The sequence below is a fragment of the Mus musculus genome, chromosome 9 (assembly GCF_000001635.26).
Source record: "Mus musculus strain C57BL/6J chromosome 9, GRCm38.p6 C57BL/6J".
Taxonomy (NCBI): Eukaryota; Metazoa; Chordata; class Mammalia; order Rodentia; family Muridae; genus Mus; species Mus musculus.
This window is the reverse complement of record NC_000075.6, coordinates 71,877,661-71,903,334: the sequence shown is the minus strand read 5'-3', so window position 1 is coordinate 71,903,334 and position 25,674 is coordinate 71,877,661. Positions and strand designations below refer to the sequence as shown.

Below are 25,674 nucleotides of genomic sequence, written 5' to 3'. Positions count from 1 at the left end.
TTGTATCTTGGGTATTCTAAGTTTCTGGGCTAATATCCACTTATCAGTGAGTGCATATCAAGTGACTTCTTTTGTGATTGAGTTACCTCACTAAGGATGATATCCTCCAGATCCATCCATTTGTCCAAGAATTTCATAAATTCATTGTTTTTAATAGCTGAGTAGTATTCCATTGTGTAAATGTATCACATTTTCTGTATCCATTCTTCTGTTGAGGGACATCTGGGATCTTTCCAGCCTCTGGCTAACATAAATAAGGCTGCTATGAACTTGGTGGAGCATGTGTTCTTATTACCAGTTGGAACTTCTTCTGGGTATATGCCCAGGAGAGGTATTGCTATACTTTTTAAAAAGATTTACTTATGGTTATTTGCCTTTATGTATGTCTGTGTGATATGTGCGCAGTGTCTGTGGAGGCCAGAAGAGGGTTTCAGATCCCTTACTCCTAGAGTTACAGATGACTATGTAGGTGCCAGGAGTCAAACCTGGGACCTCTGAAAGAACAGCAAATACTCAGTGACCACTGGGCCATCTCTGCAGCCCCTTGCCTTTTCCCCATGTTGAAAGGCAGCATTAATATGCTTTTTATCCCCTTCCCTTTCTCAGATGTGTGTTCAAAACGAAGGATTGGGTGGATGTTGTTAAGAATGGTCAACATCCACTCTCCCCACCTCCCAGCACTTACCAGGCAAAGGCCATCCTGGTCTACAGAGTGAGTTCCAGGACCGTCAGGACTACACAGAGAAACCCTGTCTTAAAAACAAAACAGTGATCAGCAGAATTTATAATTAAAAAATGGTTGTTTTAGGACTGGAGAGATGGCTCAGTGCTTATAAGCACTGACTGCTCTTTCAAAGGTCCTGAATTCAAATCCCAGAGCAAGAAGCAAAAAGGAAGAGAGAACGAGAGAGGAGGAGAAGAAGAAAATGGTTCTTTTAAAGTAAGACAGATTTAGGAACTGCATAGTTTCTTTTAGTGCGTATGACAGAAGCTCGCCTTGCTTTACTCCTTGAGTGTCAGTTGTTTAGAGATAAATCTTCACTGAAAAAAAAAATAGATTGCGACCTAAAAATAACTTAATGTACATAAGTTTGGAGCTTTGGATTGTACGTCATGAAGAGTTCTATCTAGACAAATGTGGAAATAACAGAATATCTTGGCATGTTCCACTTCTGTTAAACTTTCACCAGCCCAGAAGAAAAAGAGCACACCTAGAAAAAAAAATCAAAATCTGTGTGATGTTAAAAAAAAAAAAAATTCAGTCTAAAACCTGTCTATACTCTCCTTTATAGATAATTTATTTAAAAAAAAAAACTTTTGTTTGCCTATAGTTTTTCTTAGGTTGCTTAACAAGTTCAAAGCCTTGTTCTAGTCTTGAACACTTCAGAAATTCTGGTGTATTTTGAAGAAGTTAAGACCTATGGGTCCTTGTCATTTGGTTTTGTTTGTGTGTGTGCACATATACCAGTAGGCAGTCCTATGATTATAGAGCCTTCTCTGGAACAATTATCAAGTTCCAACATATAATAACTCTATACCAGGTTATTTTAAATGATGATTGAGAAGTAAACTGCAATTCATGTGGTGAAAGAATTGCTCAGCCAAGAGATCCAGGAACTAGTAATTGTTAGTGAAGGATTTTTTTTCCCCTCACCATCCATTTTAACATTTTAAAGAAAACTACTTTGTCATGGTGGTGTGTGATCAAAAGAAGTATATACCCTGTGCTTTGGCTCTGAGATATTTCAGTTGTGGCAGCTGTGCCTCATAAAGGAGTTGTGGAAGGAGCACCATAGAAGTGCCCTGACACTTCTGTTGGTGTCTGGACATAGAAATCCTATTTGTTTATCTGCTTGCTTCTCCAGGAGACTGGGCAGCTCTTACACATTCTCAGTATAGTCTTGGGATTTTCGAAGAGAAATTAAACAAGTATTCTTGCTCCTGTCCTCCAAAGTACAGGCCATTTAATTGGTTTCTGTTAACTGTCCAGATGGATATTTTCTTTATTGCTAATCATGAAACATTTCTAGACTTCAAATTAGATTTTGAGATATTTGTAAAGAAGCAATGAAAAACTTGCTATCCCATGATAAATAAACTTTATCATGTGTCTTTGCTCTGTGCTTGGTAATGGTTTTAAGAGGGACTCACTTGTTTGTTTTGTTTTGCTGATGACATGAGAGGCCAGACCAGCACTGTGGGCAGACTGAGCACATACTCAGCCACACTGCCAGCATCCAAAACACGTGCACTAGTGTATGGCACAGTTGGTAGATTTTGGTTAAAATGTTTATCTTCATAATTAAGACTTAGATGGAAAATTTTTCCCATGGGGAATTACCAAAGTCAAGATCACAAACTTAGGTCAGTGGTTTTTTTAGAGAGTGGCTGCAAGGTCACTATGATTTCAGGTCAATAGCTGTTGTCTTTAATGTAGAGCAGTCATCAGTAATGCGGCTAAAGGGGGAACCATTTTCACTAGATTTTTATATTCTTGTTTTATTTTTTGTAAACATTTTAGAGTGTGAAGGTTTGAGGTCTTAGAAGCAGTCTCTTCAACACTCAATTTTTTTTTTTTTAATTTGTTGGTTGGTTGGTTACAAAGTAGCACATACTACAAAAATGTGGTCAAATAAGAAGTCTGTAATTTGGGTGTCTTATTATATGCCTGACTTAGCAATATTGCCCCAAATTCTGCAAATTTAGGACATGGGTCTCTTAAATCCTTTCTTCTCCTGCTAAACTGGAAAGGGGAAGCCTCGGAAATGTCTGTTATTTGAATTTGTGCACTCACAGATTCTGTTCTTCCCTTGTTTTTGAGATAAGATCTCATGACCTAGCCCAGGCTGTCCTCACACAGTGGTCCTACTGCCTCAGCCTCTTGAGTGCTGCGATTATAGGTATATGCCGCCACAGTAGGGAGTTTCTGTGTTTAACCCTCCTGCATCTCTTTTCACCCTGACCTTCCTTGGATGCAATAATTTGTAATTTACTGAATACATCCTTCAAGGATTATGGACCTAATTTTATGTAAACTTTTAAATTTGCTTTCATTACCCTTAAAGTCTACCTTCTAGGGACTACTTTTCTTAGAAATGATGCCAACTTTTTATGAAGAATTATTTGTGTCATGTTTAGATTTACTTTTCTAGCCAGATTGGATGTTTTTTTGGGATAGTGGAATGTGGCATGCTTAGAAGTGTATACGGTAAGATTAACTGTTAAACTGTCTATCAATTACAATTTTCTTTGGAACACTGTGTAGAATTTTATGTCACATGAAACATTCTTACTTAAGGATAATTTTGACAAATATGGTTTTAACGAGATATGGCCCTTGTCTTGATTCAAATACTAGAAATGAAGCTGAACAAGTAGAAGACTAAAAAAATGGAAAGCAGATCATTTCCATTAATTTTGATGAATATCTATTTTCTCTTATGTCTTTCTTTCTTTTTTTTTTTTTTTTTTTTTTTTAGTTTGTTTTTGGGGGGTTTTCTTTTCTTTTCTTTCTTTCTTTTCTTTTTTTTTTTTTTTTCTAGACAGGGTTTCTCTGTATAGCCTTTGCTGTCCTGGAACTCACTCTGTACTGTAGACCAGGCTGGCCTGGAACTCGGAAATCCGCCAGTCTCTGCCTCCGAAGTGCTAGGATTAAAGGTGTGCACCACCACTGCCCGGCAGAATATCTATTTTCAATCAACAGAAAATGAAAAAAGAACAGAGACTTTTGTAGAGAAGCCTGGAATTTGAAGTTTCCTGAAAAGTCCTTAGCATAGTTGGCTTAACTGAAAATATTTTTTTCTTAAATCATCAAAGAGGTAAATCATTTACTTACCTAATTTAGGCCTTATAAATATTGAAATAGCGATAACTTTTCTTTTTTTTTTTTTTTAAGATAAAAAGACAATAAACCTTAGGCTGGGAATCTTGGGTTTGCTAATCAGAGCTGTGTGGCTCCAAGTCCCAGTCTCTTCAGGGTCTCTGTCATTCATCACGCTGCCTGTGTGCTCTGTGCTTCCCATCTTGTGATAACATACTAGTTATTTTAGGGTGTTAGACAAAATGTTGTGAATATTAAGTCTGACCATGACCTAAGTTCTTCTGCAGCATTGTGGGTAGACACAAATCAGGATGAAGAATTCCTAACAGTGCAGAACTCCTATGCAGGCGGCAGGTCTGCTGAAAGTCAGGGTTGAAAATCCGCCCTTTCTCCAGCTGAGTCGTTTTTTTGTCAGACTGAGTCATAAGATTAACCCCTGACAAGTTCCTTTAAAAAAGAAAGAAAGCAAAGATGAAACAAGCTCATTGAGTAGGGCAGCACTTGATGGGCTAGAAACATTCCCTGTAAGATGAGTCGCCTAGGGAAAGGGGCTGCAGCTGTTGCAGAGACTGGGGATTTGTTGGCAGGTCGGGGGAGGGGGTTGTTTGTTTGTTTTGTTTTTTTAAATAGAGAAAAAGACCTTGACATAGAAGAGAGTTAATAATTGTGGTAAAGAAAATGACTATCCAGCCGGGCAGTTCCTAAACCTCCTCTCAATTTAGATAGTAGTATGGTGCTTTATGGAGGAGGAGGTCTGCGGGGGAGGGGTGGGGGGTGGCTTTAATATCCTTTTTCTCCCCTAATATGAGTCTGTCTTATAGACTGTCGCTGTCTTCAGACACATCAGAAGAGGGCATTGGACCCCATTTCAGATGGTTGTGAGATACCATGTGGTTGCTGGGAATTGAACTTAGGATCTCTGGAAGAGCAGTCAATGCTCTTAACCACTGAGCCATCTCTCCAGCATGCTTTAATATCTTTTTAAATTTTATTTTATGTATAATGGTGTTTTGCTTGAGTGTATATCTATATTACCACATGTGTGTCCGGTGCCCCAGGAAGACATAAAAGGATGCCCTAGGATTTAAGTTACAGATGGTTGTGAGCCACCATGTGGGTGCTAGGAATGGAGACCAGTCCTCTGGAAGACCAGCCTTCTTAATTACTGAGCATCTCTCTAGCCCTCCCTTCTACATTTAAACTGAACAGTAAATCTTAACCAGTTGTTAATTTTATAGCTGCCCTGCCCGCCCACCAAAAAGATTTGTTTAGTTTTACTTTGATTTTGTTGTTGTTGTTGTTGTTGTTGTTGTTGGCCTGATTGCTGCCCTCAAATTATTACATTCTTGCCTCTAAAATAAAAACAGGGGAAGAAAGTCTGTTTCCTTGTGTTATAATAGCCATGGCTGCATAGAGATTTACATTATACTGCTTGTTTTACCAGCAAAGCTAGCAAGCACTTTCTCTGTTGAGCTTAACTTCTGCAGGCTTTTCTTTTCTTACTCATTGTAAAAGTTATTTCAGGCTAGAAAAGAAAACAACTGAAAGTTGTCAGTGCATTGTGGCTTTCTTCTCCTTATTCTCTCATGATTACTATTGAAAACTACGTTGTTTTTTGTTTTTTTTTTAGTAATTAATAGAAGAGAGAAATTTTTATCTTAGATTGATTTTTTTTTTCAGTTTAGTTCTGTCAAAAGAGAACAACTTGTCTATGAAAGACTAAAATTTACTTGAAAGGTTTTAAGACATGGCATTGTTAATTGTAAATCAAAGCTTTTCACACAGTTCTCCAAGGGCTGAGGCAGGCTTTTGTGGTCCCTCAGGAGGGAGGAAGTTGCTTGTGCTCTGAGACTGGCATTTAATAGCTGCTGTGCAGTGATGTTCTTTTGCAGCTGCTGCTAGGCCTTTTCTGTATCTGGGGAGAGTGGGAGCGCTCATTGTTGGCCTGATGCTGTCAGCTTTTGAATCCTGTGTTAGCTGGCCCTATTGCCTGGTGCTGTTTATTACTGTGACTCAATCAGTATGTTTCCTGAGAATGGTGTTTGTTTGGGGTTTTTGTTTGTTTGATTGGTTCAGTTTTTGTCTCTTACAGACTAGTCATAGAATATTTCAATGGATTTCTGCCTCATGAAAAGTGTGTTTTAAAAAGGTGATGTGTCCCTTTGCACAATCCTGCTGTTATCTTTGAAGTACAGAGAGAAGAAATAGTACAAAGAGGGTTTGATGTGGGTAATGAAAAAATAAAGGTTGTTACTCTGTTTTTGTGGGTTAGAATCTACACAAAATGATAAATTGTAAGAGTGTTTTAGATAGTAAATTGTGTCTGTGTGAAACATACTTAGAGACAAAGCTTCAAGTCTTTGACTTTATAGTATTAGCAAGAAAAATCAGACATTTTTCCTAAGAAATGTTTTTAACATGAATATATAACTATAAATAATGATTCCATAGGAATAAGGGGAAACTTCTAGTAAGCCATATTTACTTTTCTAGCTAGAATGCACCTTTTATCTCTACACTCACCAGCCTTTCAATCTTTAAATTATAACACTTTTTCCTGTTCCATCACCAAATTGTTTATTACATACTAGATGTTCTAAAGAATGCATTCCTTTGTAAACTCTTCATTAGTGTTGTGAATGAGAAATCGAAGGAACTTTATAAAAAATCTTTATTCATTAAACTTTTCCTTTTCAAGAATGTCATTTTAAGCATAGGTAATTTTTTTCCCAAGCATAGGTAATTTGTTTTGAAGATAATTTCTAATTTTAAGAATTTTTTTCACAATGTAACAAAACAAACAACAAAAAGAAAATTCTAAAACACAGTACGTTCTAGTCAGTGAAGTGGTCCTTAAATGGCTTTCTCCAGGAAGTGATTTTGAACAAGGCTTAACTGTCTGGATCCTCCTTGTCCCCTATGATTCAGTGTTTCCAGTTCCTGATTGCTTGATCATGTGTTTATCAGAGTTGAAAGCAACTTTAGACCATGCCAGATGGTAAAGTAACTAGAGGTGTAGCAAGCAAGGCTTCCTTTCACAAGTGCACTAATTTAATTCAAACTAAAAACAGATTAGCAGAAGATTGTGCGCTCTCCCTCTCTCTCTCTCTCTCTCACACACACACACACACACAGAGAGAGAGAGAGAGAGAGAGAGAGAGAGAGAGAGAGAGAGAGAGAATTGGTTTTTCTTTTGTACATTTACCTTTAGGATACAGTATTTCTTTTTATTTAAATACAGTGTGTGACCTTTGTATATTTATTTCAACATTCCAAAGTTTGTCTCTTTGGTATCTTCCACCAATGCTAGGATTTGGTGGAAATTGAAAGAAGTTGATTACAGCATAAACCCTCCCTCTGTGCTCTGTGAGTTGGTTCAGTCCTATTTTGCATAAGTTCCTTTTGAGTAGTTCCATGTGTGAATGCATAGTACTGAAGACTTGTGCTGCCTGTGTGGATCTATGTCTTGGAGAGAAGCTGTGTGCATCAGCTGCAAATAACATTTTAAAAATCAACATGTACTGTGCTTATCCTGTCCCTGGAATGGGCAACAATTCTTTGATGTATTACTACAATGGGAAAACGGTAAGCCTTATTCTTTCTTCATACAGTGCCTTACTGACTTGTTTAATGAAAAGTGGTGCAATTTAACTGCATTTTAGTAAAATTCAGGCAGGTTTTATTCTTTTACCATATGTTAGATTATATATTTATTTGTGTCATTGAAGTCATGTCTTCAACAGTTACTTGGAATAGTGACTTCAGCAGCTTAGTAGTTGTTGGCTTTTATTTATTTTTAAATTAGTATATACTTGAATTTGAGTTCTTTTTAGTTTAACAATATTCTAGCATAAGCTTGAAAGTACCCTTATTTTTTACATTTTCGTATATTCTAACATAACGTATACATAAAGACATGAACCTACTGAGTGTTATGTGATGCTCTGTAGCTGGACGGGAGAGATGAAAGTCATCCGGGTATTCATAAAAGGAACAAGCGTGAAGCTCTGGGAGTGATTAGGGAGCAGTCAGCTATCGAAGGCCGTGTTTCCTGTTTGGAGTTTCAGGTCCAGCCTGACTTTCCTGGGATACCATCTGTTTCTAATCATGCTAGAATTCTGACTCTGTGGAGATTTATAACATAAATCACTATTTTTTTAAAAAATGCATTTCTACATTTCCAAATAATATAGTCCTGGTCAATTTATAGCCCATCTTTAGATGTTTAAAAATAGTTTTTTTGTACTGCTAAGCAAGAATATTTTGTTTTTTAATTACTTAGTATTAACTACTTATTGTATTTCTGAAAAACAAATCTTTAAAAGCCATAGGAATTTTGTATATTGTAAAAAGTATCCTGAGAGGTCCAGAGAGAGCTGCCATTGTGGAATATTTGCTGCGCATTGGGAAGCGTTACCTTACGCCACTTACTAACGCTCCCCTGAGGTCAGCAGCTGCACGCTCAGCTCTGCTCTCAGTCGCTCACATTTTATGAAAATGCATTTGTTGTAGCGTAAGTAATTTTTGTGGAAAAGCATTTTAAATATTGGCATTTTAATTTTTGAGAAATTAATTACATTTCCCTAAAAGAGTATGAAGTTCAGTGTATTCGCTCTTTCCTTTTTTTCACTTGAAAGTAGCATGTGCTGTTGGAGGCCAACGAGCACCGGAGGAAGGTTTTCATCTGTCTGCTGCTCCCGTGCTTCGGATCCATCTAGTGGGTTCATTGTGGACTCTTGAGTAACCTTTATTAGTAGATGATAGCCAGGCCAAAGAAACATTGAAGCTCATTGCAAGTATGTAATCAAGCTTCCAGTAGTCAGGACCTTCAGAGCATGTGGGAAAAAGATTCAAGTGGGCAAGCCAAAGCCACGTTACTTTCTGGATAATAGTCTCCTTGTCAGCTGCCTTTCAAATGTAAAATATCAAATAAAATAAAAACCTTTTTGTGTTCAATTCCAATTAAAAAGAAGTCTGTTTAAAGATGGCATGGAGGTGTGTGAGCATACACACATGTAAATTCAGTGACGTGCACTTCCCAAATCCCTGTGCTATGACTGTAGCTCAGCTCACTCGGCCTCAGGCGTCTCTTTGTTCTGCACCGAGTGGGGCAGCGGGACATTTTTGATAATATAAGCATTCCAAGTTTATGGTACATGGCATAGCTGGTATTGTAGAGATGCAGAGCTTGAAAATTGATAGCCCTGTGCCTAACATAGATCAAAGGGGACCTATATATGTCCTTGGAAAATATATGAGGCAATCATACATTATCTCAGTCCTGTGTCATGAGAGTCTACACATCTTATTGTTTTATACATGGTTATTCTCTACTAATTACAAGAATTTTATTGACATTATGAGAAACATTCCTAATACCTTTAGTTTTCTTCAGTAAGATCACTATTAACTGTGTAATCATGCTGTCTAAAGTGTATGTGAATACATCATCATGGTGACTATTAGCAAGTGTTAGCCTACCAAGTTTTCACGTAAAAAGTAAAACTACGAATATTTTGACACTAAAATGAAATACACTTCTTCACATGATTAATGGATTTTTATGTAATTTTGGTGGTAAATGGGTTCAGTTTAGGTTTTTGGTTAGTTCCATTTTATTGATTTTAAATGATATATAGAACATTAATATTTTAAATGCTAGTACATTTCCATTGGTTTTATCGTTTACACGGCATAGCAGGTGTTCCCAGAAAAACTGAGCAGTTTTGGTCTGAAGCACGGTCCCTTTTCTTTTTCAGCTTTTGATTTTAAATTTTCAGTTTTGTTCCATGTATCTGATTGGTTTGAGATCTTTTCATAAACCCAGTCAGATGCTAGGAAAAGTGAGATTAGCCAGAGAGGAAGAGCCTGTGTGGTTAGTGTTACACTCATTGGGAACATAACAGAGTTAATGTGTATATGCAGAAGAATCAGAATAACTCTGTTTTTCCACTATTTGAAAACAGATGTCCTGTGTCACTTGTGTGACTGTACTGTGCAGTGCACTGTAAAATATTAAGCTCCATGGTAAACTGGGGAACTAGAACTACTCTTGAACAGTATGCTTTTTTAAAATTTTAAAAAATATCAGGGAATAGTAAATGTCTGAGGCTTCATTTTTAAGAATTTAGCCTTCATTTAGTCCTCCTATTGACACAAATGACGTTCTTCAAGCAAAAATGTAGTCTTGCAGGGACATTAAGACTGGCATTGAATTCAGCCTGTCTGTAATCTGAGCAGCCTCTTTTATTATTTTTTTATTATCATTATTTCGTTGGTTAAAGGGTTCAAGGTGCCATGAACCAAAGATACCTCAAACTTTCTAGTTATTTTAACCAGTGAAAGACAGGACAAAAGCCAAAGTTTTAAACTTAAGCTTGGAATCACATTCTGAATGCTGAACTTCTTTAGATAGTATCTGGGTAAAAAAAGATAGAAACTAACACTATTGCAGGAGCCACTCCAGGCCATGAAAAACTTTATGTCTGCCTCCTTTCAGTCAGAAAGCTGTCTTCATTTAGATACTGTGAGCCTCATTTCATAAATAAGGGCAGGATTGAGAGGTTGAAGTAATTTGTTTAAATCCCAACTAGATAGTAAGTTCTGAGTTTTAGTCTAATTTCTTCTCCAAGATAAGTCTTTCCTTTATGTCATACAAGTGAATTTGTCTCCACAGTGAACTCAGTGAGTCCTAGTTGCCACTTTGTCTGTATTGCATAACAAATGGAACAGGGAAGACACTAGAAAATGTCTGATCATAATGCTAATTGTCTTAATTCTTATGGGTGTGGCATGTGCACGTATGTGTGTGTAGCTGTATGTCTCTGTGTCTGACTGCATGTGTGACTCTGTCTCTATCTCTGTCTGTGTATGGCTGGAGATAGAACCCAGAGCCTCAAACATGGGTGGCAAACACTTTACCAATGACATCTATCTCCAGCCCAGTCAAGCAGGAATTTTCAATTTTTGTGTAAGACACCTGTTAACTGTTAGAGATGTTAAAAACATGAGAACTTAAACTGTCTGGTTCCCTTTTCTAATACAATCCATTATATTAAAAATTAGTTTAGCTGTGGTTTGGCCTTTCTGTGCCCATATACTATGTTTCTTCACAAAAACTAGAATAACAATGAACTCATTATATTGTAAATTATTATAAGACTTATTTTTCAAATGAATCTTTTAGTGACCATCAGTAAAAGCTCACATGCATGAGTGTGCGCGCGTGCGCGCACACACACACACACGAAAGTATATAAAATTGAAGCTTTGTCTTTTGGAGAATTTAGTATTAGTTACTGTGAGAGAAGAAAGTATAATAATGTATTCAAATGTGTAGACCATCTGTGGGCCCAGCATATTAAGTGTACCATTTTTATGATAGGAAGCATGGAGTCATGCAAAAATTCTCTGAACAAGTTATGCTAAAGGCATTGAATGATAAGAACATTTGCATAAATCAGGGGGATGGGGCTAAGACTGTAATATAAACTCAAGGAAGTTGGATTTTTTTTTTCTTTTTCTTTGATCTAATTCATTGCAGAGATCTGTGAATTAAAACCATAGGCCTTGTTAGGAAAGGTTGCTGTCCTCAGTCTGCTTTAGTCCTGCTTTTGGCATAAGTAAACATTGCTTTCTGCCTGCCCATGAATGTACTGGAAGGAGACCAGGGACTTCTTGCTCATCTAGTAATATTTTTCATGTAGATAACTTAAAGGTGATACACACTGCTCAGCATATTACCTTTGAAAGTAAGGCCCAAGCTGTTCTTTTAAAAGGCTATTTTCTGAAGGAAAAGTGTGACTGTTCGAAAAACAGTTGCAGATATAAGAAAAATGAAATATACTTGATGATATTAAAATTAAGTTTAAAGCTATGCCTCATTTAATTTGGGGATTTTTTTTCACAATTAAAAATGGTAATATTAAAATGTTTGTTCCCAGCCAGGCGGTAGTGGTTTAATACCAGCACTCTGGAGGCAGAGGCAGGTGGATCTCAGATCTTGTGGCCAACTTGGTCTACAGAGTGAGCTCCTGGACAGAGAAACCCGTCTTGAAAAAGAAACAAAACCAACACCAACAAACCTTGAGGCACTGAAAACTGTAAATACCAGTTATCCTAGAGAAGAAAGTTTTTACAAGTTTCTACAACCTAGACATATGTCTGGAGATTTAATGGAAAGAGAGGGGAAACTTAGAAAGTTAAGCATATTTCTCCCACTTACAGAAGCTCAATGAGCCTGAGCAGCTGCCTGGCAGAGGAGGAAGACTTTAAGTGGATCTGCCTGTCCCCGTGCTTCCTTCACTCTGCTGCCTAATGCTCTGGGCGTGGCACCTGTGCCACTTTAGTGGCACGATCTAAGTCTTGGATGCTAAATTGACGTTACCATAAAAACCCTAGTAACAGATTGGCCTTTATTGCAATATTTACCATTTTAATGTTCTATCAGAATACTTAAAACATTAAGATATTTGTCAAATGTTAAACTGCCGCTCATAAATTCACTTTAACATTTTTATATAGTTTCCTTTGAGGTCCTATGTAACTTTGATTAGAGGGGAAACAAAGGAGAGTAGGAAGACCTGAATTTCAGTCCTCACAAATCAATTAAAGGTTGGTTGGTTGGTTTGTATCCTAGAGTACATGTAGATGCATATGTGCATAAATACTGGACCCAAACTAGTTAGAAGAAAGAAGAATATGTTTCTTCAGAGCTGTGCCACATCTCTATTGTCTGGCACTTGTTGGAATATAATTTTTAATTCCAAAATTTTATATACTCTTTAACGGCCTCTTTTTACAAAATTCAGATCTTAGAAATTGGAAAGTGGAAACCTCTTTGTTTTATTTTGTACTGTTTGTTTAATAGTATTTTGTACTATTGTGTGTTAACATATCTAAGTAAGTCAGCAGTAACTTAATTGAAAAGTCAATTTGTCCAAGAGTTGCCTCACGGTTCCTTCGTCCTGCAGTGCTGGCCTAAGTGCGAATGTTTTACAGTACCTTCCCACAGGCTTACGCATGGCTTTACTACAGGGTTTCAGTTAGGTTGGGATTTTCCTTTTCTGTTGATCTGGACTTTCTTTCTCTTTTTTAGGTTTTACATTCAGTTAGATTTTATAAAATTTGTATTTGTTTACTACATAGTCAAATTGCATAAGCCATCAAGAAAACTCAAGTGGTTATTTATGAATATGTTTTTATTTTAAAACTGGTAATAAATTACCCAAATAATTATTTTTATTTTATATGTTTAGAAGTTGTCATAAATTGTACTGAAGATAATTTCTGTGACTAGTCTACACTTTTCTCATATAGGTGGTTTATGTTAGCATATTTTAAAGTTTTTAATGATATCGAGTATATTGAATTGTTACTCAAACCATCCTAACAAAAGAGCCGATAGAACTCTACACATAGAATGTTCAGAAAAATGTATATACTTCTTCTCTGTACCCAGCAAGCATCGATGCAACCTAGGCCTCAGGCATGCTTGGGCAAGTACCCTATCTCTTAGCCACACTCCCAGCCATCTATGTTTCCTTATTACAAATTAGGTGACAATTTTCAAAATGTTTCGAGAATTTGGGCTGCTTTTCATATTCCTTGGAGTATATACGATTTCAAAATACTTCTTTTAAAGTATTCTGTGTAGGCCTAAACATCTGGGTAAAGAACTGTTAGCCATGTGTGGAAGTTTAAATTAAAATGAAATTAAAATTCCCATTCTTCTTTGTACAGTCTACATCTCAGGTGGCCACTGGATAATGGCTGCTGCATTGCATTGCACACAGGACAGCATTTTCTTATCACCTGAAGGTCTTCTTTTGTTCTGGGGAAGGGCCCTGTAAGTAATAGTCCTTCCCCTCCTTGTCTTTTGAGCAATTCAGAGTATCAGCCATCAGAATATGGACCTACCTATCTTTTTAGCTAAAGCTTCTGATTTTATGTGGGGTGTGTGTGTGTGTGTGTGTGTGTGTGTGTGTGTGTGTGTGTTGCATCTTTTCTCATTATGCTTCCTTGTTGTACAGTGCTGTTCCCAATATTAATTACAAAAAGGGTGCATTGGAAAATGATGGAGTGCACAATGCCAACCTTTAGAGTTCCAGAGTTCTCTGCACCAAATCTGAGGGTCATTCATAAGTCTAAACTGACGCATCCAAGGTCAGGAGGAATTTTTGCCAATTTGCTACAGTTGGTTGCATGAAGTAAACTATTCTAAACATAATTGCATAGTCACTACTGTAAATATACTTGAAGTGTGAGACAATGTCTCTCCTTTTTTTTTTTTTTAATTAACCTGAGTTACACTGTATGAGAACATTCAAGATATTGTTAAGAGTTTGTTCTTTTCAACCAGACTTAATGATGGTGGGAAAAAGTATGGTGCGATTTCAGTTGTGGTCTGACTTAGGAGTATCTGTTGAGCAGATACCACAAACAGTGCCTTTACACCTTCCTTAAAGGCAAAATGGCATTTCTGCAATAGCTGGCTGTGCCTGACTTTCTGAAACTGAAGCTGGAACTTTAAGCAAATTACTGTCTAGAAATGAAATAGAACATTTCTAGTTGTCTTTTCCTCTAATATCTTTAAAATAATTTGACTCCTGGTAGATTTTAATCGTCTTAAAGAATAAGTACTCGCTTCTGTCTCTTAATTCTAAGACTGTTTGTTGTGCTACAGAATCATCCTAGAGATTTAAATGTATCATTAGCTAAAATAAAAAAGCATTGGCCTCTGTGTACAGGTGATTGGATCATATAAGCAGCCTGGTTTTAATTTGTAGCCAGTACTGATTGTGACGGGGGAAGACTTGCTCTTTTTGTAGAATTGGCTGACTGTTTCCCACATCTGGAGCTAATAAACTCCCTGACCACATCAGTTGTGCTTTGATCTGAACTGAGACTGGCACAACTGCCGGTCCGTAGCTCTGCATCTGTGTTTTGCAAGCCACGACTGAGATACCAAAAGCAAAGTTAGAACGTTGCCAGAGGGCCTTTGAGAGCCACAGACTGCAAACTGTTTCTATCATGAAAACCTGAACTTGTACTAGTGTGTAAACAATAAAGATGCTTAGAGTTTTATTTACCATCTTCATTTGTAAGGTCTTCTTTTAGGGGGGAGAGTTTGGGGTTTTTGTTTGTTTGTTTCGAGACAGACTTTCTCTGTATACCTCTGGCTGTCCTGGAACTTGTTCTGTAGACAGGCTGGCCTCAAACTCAGCATTGTGATTAAAGGTGTGAGCCATTCTGTTCAGTTTTATCTTGTAAAGGTTTTATTTCCAAAATCTGTGTGTAGAGATTTTTCTCTTTAAAAAAAAAACCAACAACTTTGCATTTAATATGAGGTTTCACCCTCGTTTTCTGGTCCCTTGAGAGCCTGTGTGTGCAGGTCAGCGTGTACATGTTTTCCTCTGGTTTGTTTTACTGGCCTTAGTTCCCTCCTTTATGTGATAGCCATTACTCTTAATTTAGCAAAAGTTTGTGAATCAAAATAGATATTTCTCTTTGTTGTTGTCATAAAATCAAACTTTTAAAAAGTTTTAAATCTTAAGAACTTTGTATCTGGCATATAAGGAACTGATGGTACCACCATGCCGGGCTTTGAAAAGAAACTTAAGAAAAAGAATATAGTTAGATTCTTTTCCTGAAAAATGTAACACACACACACTTACTTAAATCTAGCATGGTTTTTTTTTAATACCTCTAAAGTTATATTTTATCTTTTTATTATTTTATGTATATGGGTGTTTTGGCTGTATATACATTTGTTCATCACTTTCATGCCTATTGCCCATGGAAGTCAGAAGAGGGTGTTGAATCTTCTAGAACTGGAATTGTAGATCATAATGGATGAGCCTCTACGGGGGGTGCTGGGGACAGAACCTGGGTCCCCTGCCTTTTGACTACTGAGCCATCTCCTCCAGCTCCCTAATACAATCTTTTATGAAATAGGTTTAAACTAGAAGTTATGTTAAATACATACGTGTGTCACATTCTATGTCAAGACCTTATGTATAATTTCTAAGAACATAGCTTCTCCCAAATTTTTTAGGGACCACAGGTGTATGTTTCTTTTATGTGCTTCAATAGGCTGTGCTCCTATGAGTAGAGTCAACTACCACAAAACCTGTGACAAATGTCATTAGAAACTGATCAATGGCAATTCAGAACAGTGTACTGCCTTTTGTTGGGGGTGGTAGGAATATAGTATGTTAGCTCTCACTGGCTACTGAACTGCATTTTCAGAAGCACCGTGCTAGACATCTGATTATAGATATTACCTCATGTCATCTTCCCCTTTGAGGTACCGGATAAAGCACCTTATAGATGAGAAGTTCAGCACTCAAGAAGACTGGGAATCTGTATGGTTAATGCCTTTCAAGAAGAATAAATTTTGATAGCTTGTGAATATATAATTGAATATAATTTTTGTAATTTTTTTTAGTTGTTCTCATTTTAGCCTTGATGTAAGAACCAGAACCAAGCCACCAGGGCCTTGTTTCTAGGCTTTGCTAATAAGCTGTGTGCTTTGAACCCAATTCTCTCCTGTCCTGTTCTGCTGTGGAAAGTTAAAACACATCATATACTAAAAGTCTTTTTTCCTACTTCTAAGATGTAACTGTTGCTAAGTTTCTCCTATATACTTCCAGAAATTCTTTTTTTTTTTTAATTAGGTATTTATTTCATTTACATTTCCAATGCTATCCCAAAAGTCCCCTACCCACTCCCACTTCTTGGCCCTGGCGTTCCCCTGTACTGAGGCAGATAAAGTTTGCACAACCAATGAGCCTCTCTTTCTACTGATGGCTGACTAGGCCATCTTCTGATACATATGCAGCTAGAGACACGAGCTCTGGGGGTACTGGTTCGTTCATATTGTTGTTCCACCTATAGGGTTGCAGATCCCTTTAGCTCCTTGGGTACTTTCTTTAGCTCCTCCATTGGGGGCCCTGTGATCCATCCAGTAGCTGACTGTGAGCATCCACTTCTGTGTTTGCTAGGCCCCAGCATAGTCTCACAAGAGACAGCTATATCTGGGTCCTTTCAGCAAAATCTTGCTAGTGTATGCAATGGTGTCAGCGTTTGGAGGCTGATTATGGGATGGGTCCCCGGATATGGCAGTCTCTAGATGGTCCGTCCTTTTGTCTCAGCTCCAAACTGTGTCTCTGTAACTCCTTCCATGGGTGTTTTGTTCCCAATTCTAAGAAGGGGCAAAGTGTCCACACTTTGGTCTTAATGACCATACAATATGTATGATTTTGTATATGTCTTCATAATGATGCTAACTTTCTCTAAGAGAAATTTAAATTTTGTTTTATAGTGAAATATAATAGATATACTCCTAACAAATTAAAACAAAATTAATTTCTTATGCTGCTAAGATTAACTTACTTTCCCTTCTTTCTTACTTCTGGTGTACTTTTACAATCCTTTGGGGAATTTTTTTTTTTTTTTTTTTTTTTTTTTTTTTTTTTTTTTTAGTTCAGAAACAATAGTAACTCAATCTCTGGGTGCAACAACTAAAATCTAATCTTGTAAGCCTTGTTTAAATCTGATGCCTCCAGTGGTGAATCCTTGTCGATCCGCCATGATACAGGGAAACTCTAGCAGCTACATCTTACCCCTCTGCTGCCCTGTCTCTTGCTTCCTCAGTGACTTTCTTCTTATAAGACATTTTGTTGGCAGTTGGTGTTAAAACAGTCTCACTGCCTTGACAAGGTTGGCATTGAAGCCATCCATCCTCCTAGTTACTGGGACACATGCATTAGCCACTGTGCCAGGCTTCATATGTAACTTTGTTATTTTGTTGTTTTTGCTTTTCTTCTAAGTTTCAGTAGTCCTAAGAATGCTGCAATTATATTTCACTCATTATATTATGTTTTATTTGGATGCCCATTTAGTTTTCCTAAGGATTGTGAGTGTTGGCCACCTGATAGTTCAAAATATTCATAGTTTCCTTATCTAAAGCAAATGTTCACTAAAGGAAATTATTACAGCCCTAACAATGAAATAACCGTTTTCTCAAAGATATGGTGGAGTTGAAAGTGTACCTGAAATTTAAGAATAAGACAGAATTTGCTTTGATTTCCTGTTTGTTTGTTTTTTTCTGTTTGTGATATCTACTAATAGAGATAAGATAGACCTTCTTTGGTTCTTTGTGGAACGTAGATCTCATTTTATGTAAGTAATACATTTGAATTAATTATCCTGTTTTGTTTTAAGGTATATGCACCATCCCCAAATTCTGACGATTTCAACCGTGAATCTCCTAGTTACCCATCTCCCAAGCCACCAACCAGTATGTTCGCTAGCACTTTCTTTATGCAAGGTAAGCACTACCACACAGTTGTTAGAGCCAGCCAGAGCTGTCAGTGTGCTAGCTACAGTGTGAGAAAACAGGAGTATCTGTGCACAAATTCAGGCAGTGCTTTTTAAGGGTGTTTTGTTTTGTTTTGTTTTGGTCTTGATTTTTTTTTTCTGGAGCCAGTTAAAATTTAGCCATATAATATTCTAGGGGCATTCACTGCTAATTTTAATTTTGTTAAATTATCCAACAAATGTTTGGATTGGTTATCTAACTAGTGACTGGGAAAAATAAATAAAGCTGCCATGGTTGTTTTAGAATGTTAAATGACAAAAGCTAGAAGCAATACTGGTTTCTGGTTTGGATACCAGTTCTATATCGCACATAGTATTACCAACAGGAAGAGTAAATATCGAAAACTGAGTGAGACATGTTGGGGAAGAGTTGTTACATTTCTTCTGATTCCTGTCTGATGAATCATTTTTGTTTGTTCGGTCTTCTGTGGTTCAGTGTTGTGGGAAGTGTGTATGTGGAAGAGGGTCCGTTGTTACATAAAGGGTTTCTTGACTGTGCTTTGGGTGTGAAGTCACCGCTGACATCTCATCTGAGGCTTCACTATATAATGTAGTCACTTTTTACCTAGGCTTGCTGTGGGAGAAACCTCTCTGTCCCACGTTTTCAGAATGTCTGATATGATGTGTGTTGCCTGTTATGGGTTAAAACCTTTGGTAGAACATCTAATCAAAAATTAAATGCAACTTGTCCCCAGATTTCAAGTGTTTGTTTAAACTTTCTTGGTATGAAATATGTCTTTTGAGGACGTATACTTGAGTTATAATGACCCATCTATTACAGTTTGAGCTGGTTTTTTCTTACTATAAAATTTACTTCTTTTAAAATAGTAATTTGGGGCCTGGGAGGGAAAAAAAAACCTGATAGAATATTAGATTAAAGAAGGGGAGCAATATCTGCAGGTATGGGGTTTGTGTCTGTTGCTGTGATAAAGTACCCTGGCAAAAAGCACCCTAGAGAAGGGTGGCAGTCACAGCAGGCAAGTCAAGGTGGTGGGAATGTAAACACACTGTGACACCACATCATGGTCCAGGGTAGAGGGAAGTATGTGTGCCCATATTCTCAGCTCACTTTTTTCATTCTTAAATAGTTCAGGGAATGGACAACAAAATGGTACTTTTCACATTCCATTAACCCAATTAAGAAAACCCCTCGCAGACATCCCCAGCCGGTCTGATCTAGGCAGTCTTGCATTGAATTAACTTTTCCTAAACGGTTCTAGACTGCAGCAACTGAACAGTTGAAAACACACATCACTATACTTTTTAATTTTTTTGTATGTAAACAAAAGGAAAATTCTGGCTAGAAAAACTTTGTATTTGTTTTTCTTTTCATTTAGATGGGACCCACAGTTCTTCTGACCTTTGGAGTTCATCGAATGGGATGAGCCAGCCTGGTTTTGGTGGAATTCTGGGGACCTCCACATCCCACATGTCTCAGTCCAGTAGTTATGGCAGCCTTCATTCACATGACCGCTTGGTAGGCTATCAAATAATATTTTTTCCTCACGTGTTTCTCTTTGTATAAAAATTGATTATGCCAAAACTTCTGAACATTGACATTTTTATAGGCTTCCTTTACAATTACTTTTTTCAGTATGGCTACCCTACCACACTAGGTGCTAATCAGTCATGGGTCTTGCTCATTTTATCCTTTTATACAGATTGTCTAGTGTGCATTCATATATTCAGAAAATACATGTTCTTTATTCATTATTTGTATGTATGTGAGGGGAGGGAGAGCAGGGAAAAGAGCGATTGAGTGAGCAACATGCAGCTGCGAGCTCAGACTGTCATGCATGCTAGGCAAGTGCTCCACACTGAGCAGTCTCCCCAGCCTTCAGAACACATGTGATATGATCTGTCTCTTTTCCCCTTTCCTAGAGTTATCCTCCACACTCAGTGTCACCAACAGACATAAACACAAGTCTTCCGCCAATGTCCAGCTTCCACCGTGGTAGTACCAGCAGCTCACCATATGTTGCCGCCTCACATACTCCTCCCATCAATGGATCAGATAGCATCCTAGGTGAGCTTCTGGGTTAAGAATACTTCCTAACCTTAATTTTAGAGTTTTGTTGAAATCCATAGTGTTCAATAAAAGTTTTAGTATTTAGTTTTAATAAAGATATAAGAAGATAATTAACCTTTAAGTTCTATTAATCTAAAAACCAATAAGGAACTCATTTTTATTTTTATAGATTGTTAAATACAGCACATAAGAGTGTTCCCGATTCACTGTGATATATGAAGTCATAAGCCAGGGTACCCTTGAAGTAATAGGTACATGCTTAAGAAAGGAAGTAGCATTCCTCATGCTCTCCATGATTTGTTTGCCTATTTGAACCATCCAGGAACCAGAGGGAATGCTGCTGGAAGCTCACAGACGGGTGATGCACTTGGGAAGGCCTTGGCATCTGTAAGTACTGGGCTTGCACATTATACTGAGTGGATTTTGTACTCATGAACTAAGGTTTAGATTTTTTGGGCAGTAAATGCCATAGTTAGAACACTTTCAACATTATTATTCATTGAAGAGCTGTTTTTTGTTTACATTGATACATATTATTAGTTAGTTCATGATTAACACCTCTCTTTCCTTACTTAAAAAAATCTGTATTTGTGGCTTCATTTAAATATGCCTTCATTTAAGTGGAACAGACACAAAGAAGAATTTGGGGAAATATGTGTGTTAAGTACTTAGTGGCCCACTCAAATAAATCAAGGAGAACCAAGAAAGAAAATCCAATCTATCAAATATGAAGGAAATGCCTTATCATGGGCTTTAACAAGATAGGAAATACTTTTATTTATATTTTAGGGTTTTTTATTTTTTTAAGAAAAAAACAATAGCTACAGCTGGCTCACTCAAAAACCAGGGTGTGGGTCTCAGAATTATTGAAAGACTTGTGCTAAATGAATAAAACTGATTCAAAGATATTTTGTAATATAGTACAGCTAGTCTTTGTCACATCAAAACAATAGGGACAACAATTACAGTTTATTATATCTGACTCTTAAAATGTTACAATTAGTTTGAAATGCTCAGACCAGAAAGGAGAGAAGGGTATTTATTAATTATCTATAAAGATTCAAATCTAATTCTTGAAATTTAAATTATGCTTTTGCCTTGTAAAGTTTTTTATTAGACTATTTTTTCTTGAGAAGTATGTCTCTTAGAATTATATTTTGTCTGAAGTGCAGTGAACTTTCTTAAATATTTGCTATTGATAGAGAAAGCAGAGCTCTGATATGTGACTGGTAGTGAGCAGCTGTCGAGCTCTTGAAGAAAGAAACCTCTTTATGTATTGTTTGAGTAAATAAACCTTTCTCTATAGCTGTTAAGTATGAGTTTTTTTGAGAAATGAAGCCAAATCAAACTCTTCTACCACGTAGTAGAGTCCTGCACACAGTGGAGCCCAGTAAATGTTTGCTGGAGTTAATCTTGGAACACACATAATAATGGTGGTGGTATAAACCCACAGAAATGATCAACTGTGGACTGAGTGCTTTCTAGTTGCTCGGCACCACAGTAAGCATTTTTGTGCCCTGTTTTGTGTAATTCTCAAGAAAACCCTGTAAGGTTGGCATTATCATCCCCACATTATATTTGTGGGAACTGAGGTTTAAAGGTTAAGTGACTTGAGCTCAAAAGATTTAAGTAGTTTGCCCTAGGGATCACTAGCTAGAAGGGGAGAGCTCATATACCGTAGGACCCACATGGAACTAGCCTCAGGCTGCCCTTCTCCACTGCTTTATGTGTCTAGGAAGTTGTGCTATAGGGATTGCCTTAGAGGTGTGCAAAATAACTAAAGAGAGTTGTCTCTACCTTTTTTTTCTTTTTCCCCACTGAAGAAAACTTGTGTAGGAAGAAATTTTCTTGGGTATTTGATTGTCATGCCATGTTGAGCCTGCTCATCTTAGAAGATCCAACAGCAGATAGTTCATGCACATGTAAAGGAACAAGTAGCATTTGACTACTAATATTAAGGAAATTTTAAAAATAAAACCTCCATTTGGGAGTTATTTTGTTTTTCTGAGAAAAATATATGTAAAAAAACTATGGTATAAACACACAGAACTTTGTAATGTTCTCAGTGGTCTTTCAAGCTTCCTTTAGTTACTCTGGCATCCTTGATTTTCCTTCCATATTATGAACAGCATGCTAGAGAAACTAGGATGGCATTTGGAGAAAAAAGTCCAGATTTACTATGAGTGGAGGCCAGGAAGAAATGTTTAATCTAGCTAGTGGGTGGGCTTTGGTTGTCATGGAAACTCATCTCTGTCATCCTGTGTTGTTACTAAGCGGGAACAGCCAGGTCATTCCATAAATCATTTCTGTCATAGTTGAGAGTGATACATTCCATCTGGTCCATCACTGCAGACCCTCATGTGCACACTTCCTGTCCCTTCAGCCTCCCCCTACTTCTCCAACAGCATTGTTTCTTCAGCTTTCCTTACAGACTCACATTCACATTAATAATGTTTAGTTTTTAAAATATACTAAAAAACAAAAACAGTAATTGGAAGAATTAGGAGAAATGAGAGAAAGAAACTTAGGGAGGATTACATGTGCGAATCTGAATGCATATCAGAATTTTATGTTAAGTATTACAAATGGTTAGAATGTGGTGTCTCTAATATAATAATAGCATCTATTTTTGATGGGAAAATACCACTGTTGTCATTAGAAGTTAATTCTAGTTCCCTAGTTGCTTTAGAAGGTCTTTCATGTGTGAAACACCAGAGGGTACAACCTTTGTTCTTCAGTTTAGGTTTTAAAGAACACGCAGAATGCTGCGTGATTAAACATGTAAGGCCAGATAATGCGTTTGCAAAGGTTCTTTTATTTTAGGTTTAAGCCTGGATAATTGTGGTCTTAATCTCAGGATAGCAAGAAAGAGAATTGTACATGAAGGTATTTACACAAAGTCCCCAAAGCCCTATGGATTGTGCACTAGTTTAGATAATAGACGTGGGTAGATAGAAGGAAAGGAAAAATCTGTGTGTCCCTGAACATTTGCCAGACAATCACCCTTTAAGACTGTGCCCATGGAGAGTTATATGCAGGAAGAAACATCTGGTTTATTTCAGGGCCTAATACCATATCAAAACATTCAGTCTTTAATTTAGAAGAGATCAAACGAGAAGACTGTTTAACTTTGTTGATTATATCAGACTTCTTTGTGATAATTTATGTTTTGATTTCTATGAGCCAGGGAGGGAAGAAGAGAGGGAGAATGTGTGCGTTTTAATCTAGATAGTTAAATGGTCAGTAGTCCCTAACAAAAGAAAAGAAAATCCAGGGAAGTTGATGTTTAGAAGTAATTCATGAAATAAGTTTCTTTGTTCCTTAGACTCAATAACATTAGCATAATAAAGATTAACTGAAATGTCCAAAAGCTTCAGTGTTTAAAACCTTGGACTCTGCCTTCCAGGGTTGGGCCTGGAGCTCTCCATTGTTTCTGTTTGTCTGAAGCTCCTTTCATTAGCCTCTGGCTTTATTGGCACCCTACTGATTGGAATAGACCATGACTGATAGGAGGAGGAGCCTCATTTGTTGCAGTAAAATGAGGAATATTACCGTTTAAGTCTGGCAGAAGGTACTGGGAGTTATTCATCATTGGCCATTTAACTATGAGTGCCTGTGGGCTGCATGTAAAATGAGCTCTGACTTTGTTCCTGCCCCAAACTCTAGCCACTACCACCTCCGTTTTTAACGTGACTTTTTTCTTCCTTAAACACCAATATTCAATAAACACTAATTTTTCTTCCTTAAACACCAGAAAATAGAGAGAAAAATCTTCATTTAGAATGGTCTTTGCCAAAAAAGTCTGATATTTAGGATTTCTAAAGAAATCACGATTTTTATGAAATAATGTGATTCAGTTGTTTTGGTGATGGAATGAGCCTGCAGAGATACAGGCTGGTGAAGTGATCTGCCATCAGAAAGGCTTCTGTGTACCGGTATTGCTCTGCCACTCTTCCTCCCACATATGTCCTCTCTTTATGAGAGTAAGAAGTATAAACTCTGCTTTCTTCCACATAAAGGAACTCTAACCAGCATTTGACATACTTAGGGATTGCTTCATTGGAAGGGCAGAGCTGAAGAATTGGCAGTCCATTCACGCCCTAGAAAGCCTGTGCCTACCTAAGTGTGAGATACACATAGCCTAGAACATTAACATTAATTCTCAGCAATCATAGAACCTCAAGACATAATTGTTCTCAAAGTTTATGCCATTTTGTAGATTTGGAGTGAAGTCTATAACAAGCTCTTTCATTTTCTTGTTTCTGTTTTTTGATCCCCATTAACTAAATACTAAGGTAAAAATCTGTTATTTAAAGAATCTTTTTACTGATAATTATTATAGCAAATTTCACATGCAGTTTATCACTTATTAAAGTCCCAACACCGGGAAAACAAACAAATGGATGCCCAGGGCTTGGCCAGCTAGAGAGTCAGGCCAGTGAGAGATCCTGTCTCAAAAATAGGGTGGACAACTCCTAGGGAACAACGCCTGAGATTGTCCTCTGGCCTCCACACACATGCATACACAGATTTAAAACAGTGTGAAAATGATGCATATTTATCCCAGAAACTGAGAATTGTGAATACTGGTGTGTAGAGAGAGAAAGGGGGGGCAAAGAAAAGGGGGAGCACAGCCAAAATAAAGAAGAGAAGAGGAAAGAAAGCAGAGTAGTGACTCAGAGTTGAGATGTGACCTACTCAGCCTGTCAAGTGATGAAGCCAGCAGCCAGTGTGAGGCAGGGGACAGTGAGAGTCGGTTCAGGAGTCATTCACCAGGGTCTGTAAACATAGGAAGGTCATAACCAGGCTTAAACTGCTAGTAACTAGAGAAGAAAAGGGGACTGAGGACTCTGAAACCTTTAAGGGAACTGGAGAGTAGGAGCGATGGGACATAGGTAAGCCTGAGGCCTAGAACTCATTCCAGTAGAAATTCCTAGCACAGGCTCTTCATTTCTACCATTGCAAGTCATTATTAGCACAGTAGTGACTAGGCAAGTCTTTGAGAGTAGGAGACACAAGCACAAAGAGGGCAGGCTGCCATGGAGGGTGATTCCCCAACGCTTTCACAGTTGATTCTCACAGTGAGGAGTAATGGCAGGCAGGCAGTGCAGACTAATCCGTGAGTGTGGTTGGTTTTGTGACTGTTTTCTCACTTATCTGCACCTCCCTCATCAATGCTGTATTATATACTTAATGAATGAGCACTAGTTGCTCATAAAAGGTACATTTGATTCCTGAAGATAAGAAACAGTGATTGACAACTATAAAGATGTTGAGACATGTTTGTAAAAGTTTTAGTGTCCTTTGAGAGAAAGCTTAATTTTCACAATATACATTTCTTGGGGCTAAAACAGACAAGTAACTTTTTAAAGGACGAAGGGGTAACTATTATGTTTTCTTTGGTTAGCTTTTTAGAAAGGAGAACTTAGAAAACTTTTTTCAA

The 25,674-nt window shown here is 37.4% G+C and overlaps 1 protein-coding gene across 18 annotated transcripts in view; it reads left to right on the top strand.

Moving 5' to 3' along the window:
• Positions 1-25,674, top strand: part of Tcf12 (transcription factor 12) — a 267,642-nt gene that overhangs the window by 208,559 nt on the left and 33,409 nt on the right. For 12 of the 18 annotated variants that reach the window (NM_001253865.1, NM_011544.3, NM_001253862.1 and 9 more), the window contains 4 exons: positions 18,047-18,152; positions 19,540-19,679; positions 20,084-20,228; positions 20,554-20,618. In NM_001253865.1, coding sequence (NP_001240794.1) covers positions 18,125-18,152; positions 19,540-19,679; positions 20,084-20,228; positions 20,554-20,618 — 378 coding nt within the window. In that variant the 5' untranslated portion in view covers positions 18,047-18,124. Of the gene's footprint in view, positions 1-3,444; positions 7,406-13,566; positions 13,668-18,046; positions 18,153-19,539; positions 19,680-20,083; positions 20,229-20,553; positions 20,619-25,674 lie in introns of those variants that run through there. The other 6 variants (XM_030244214.1, XM_006511002.2, XM_030244213.1 and 3 more) reach the window with 3 other exon arrangements.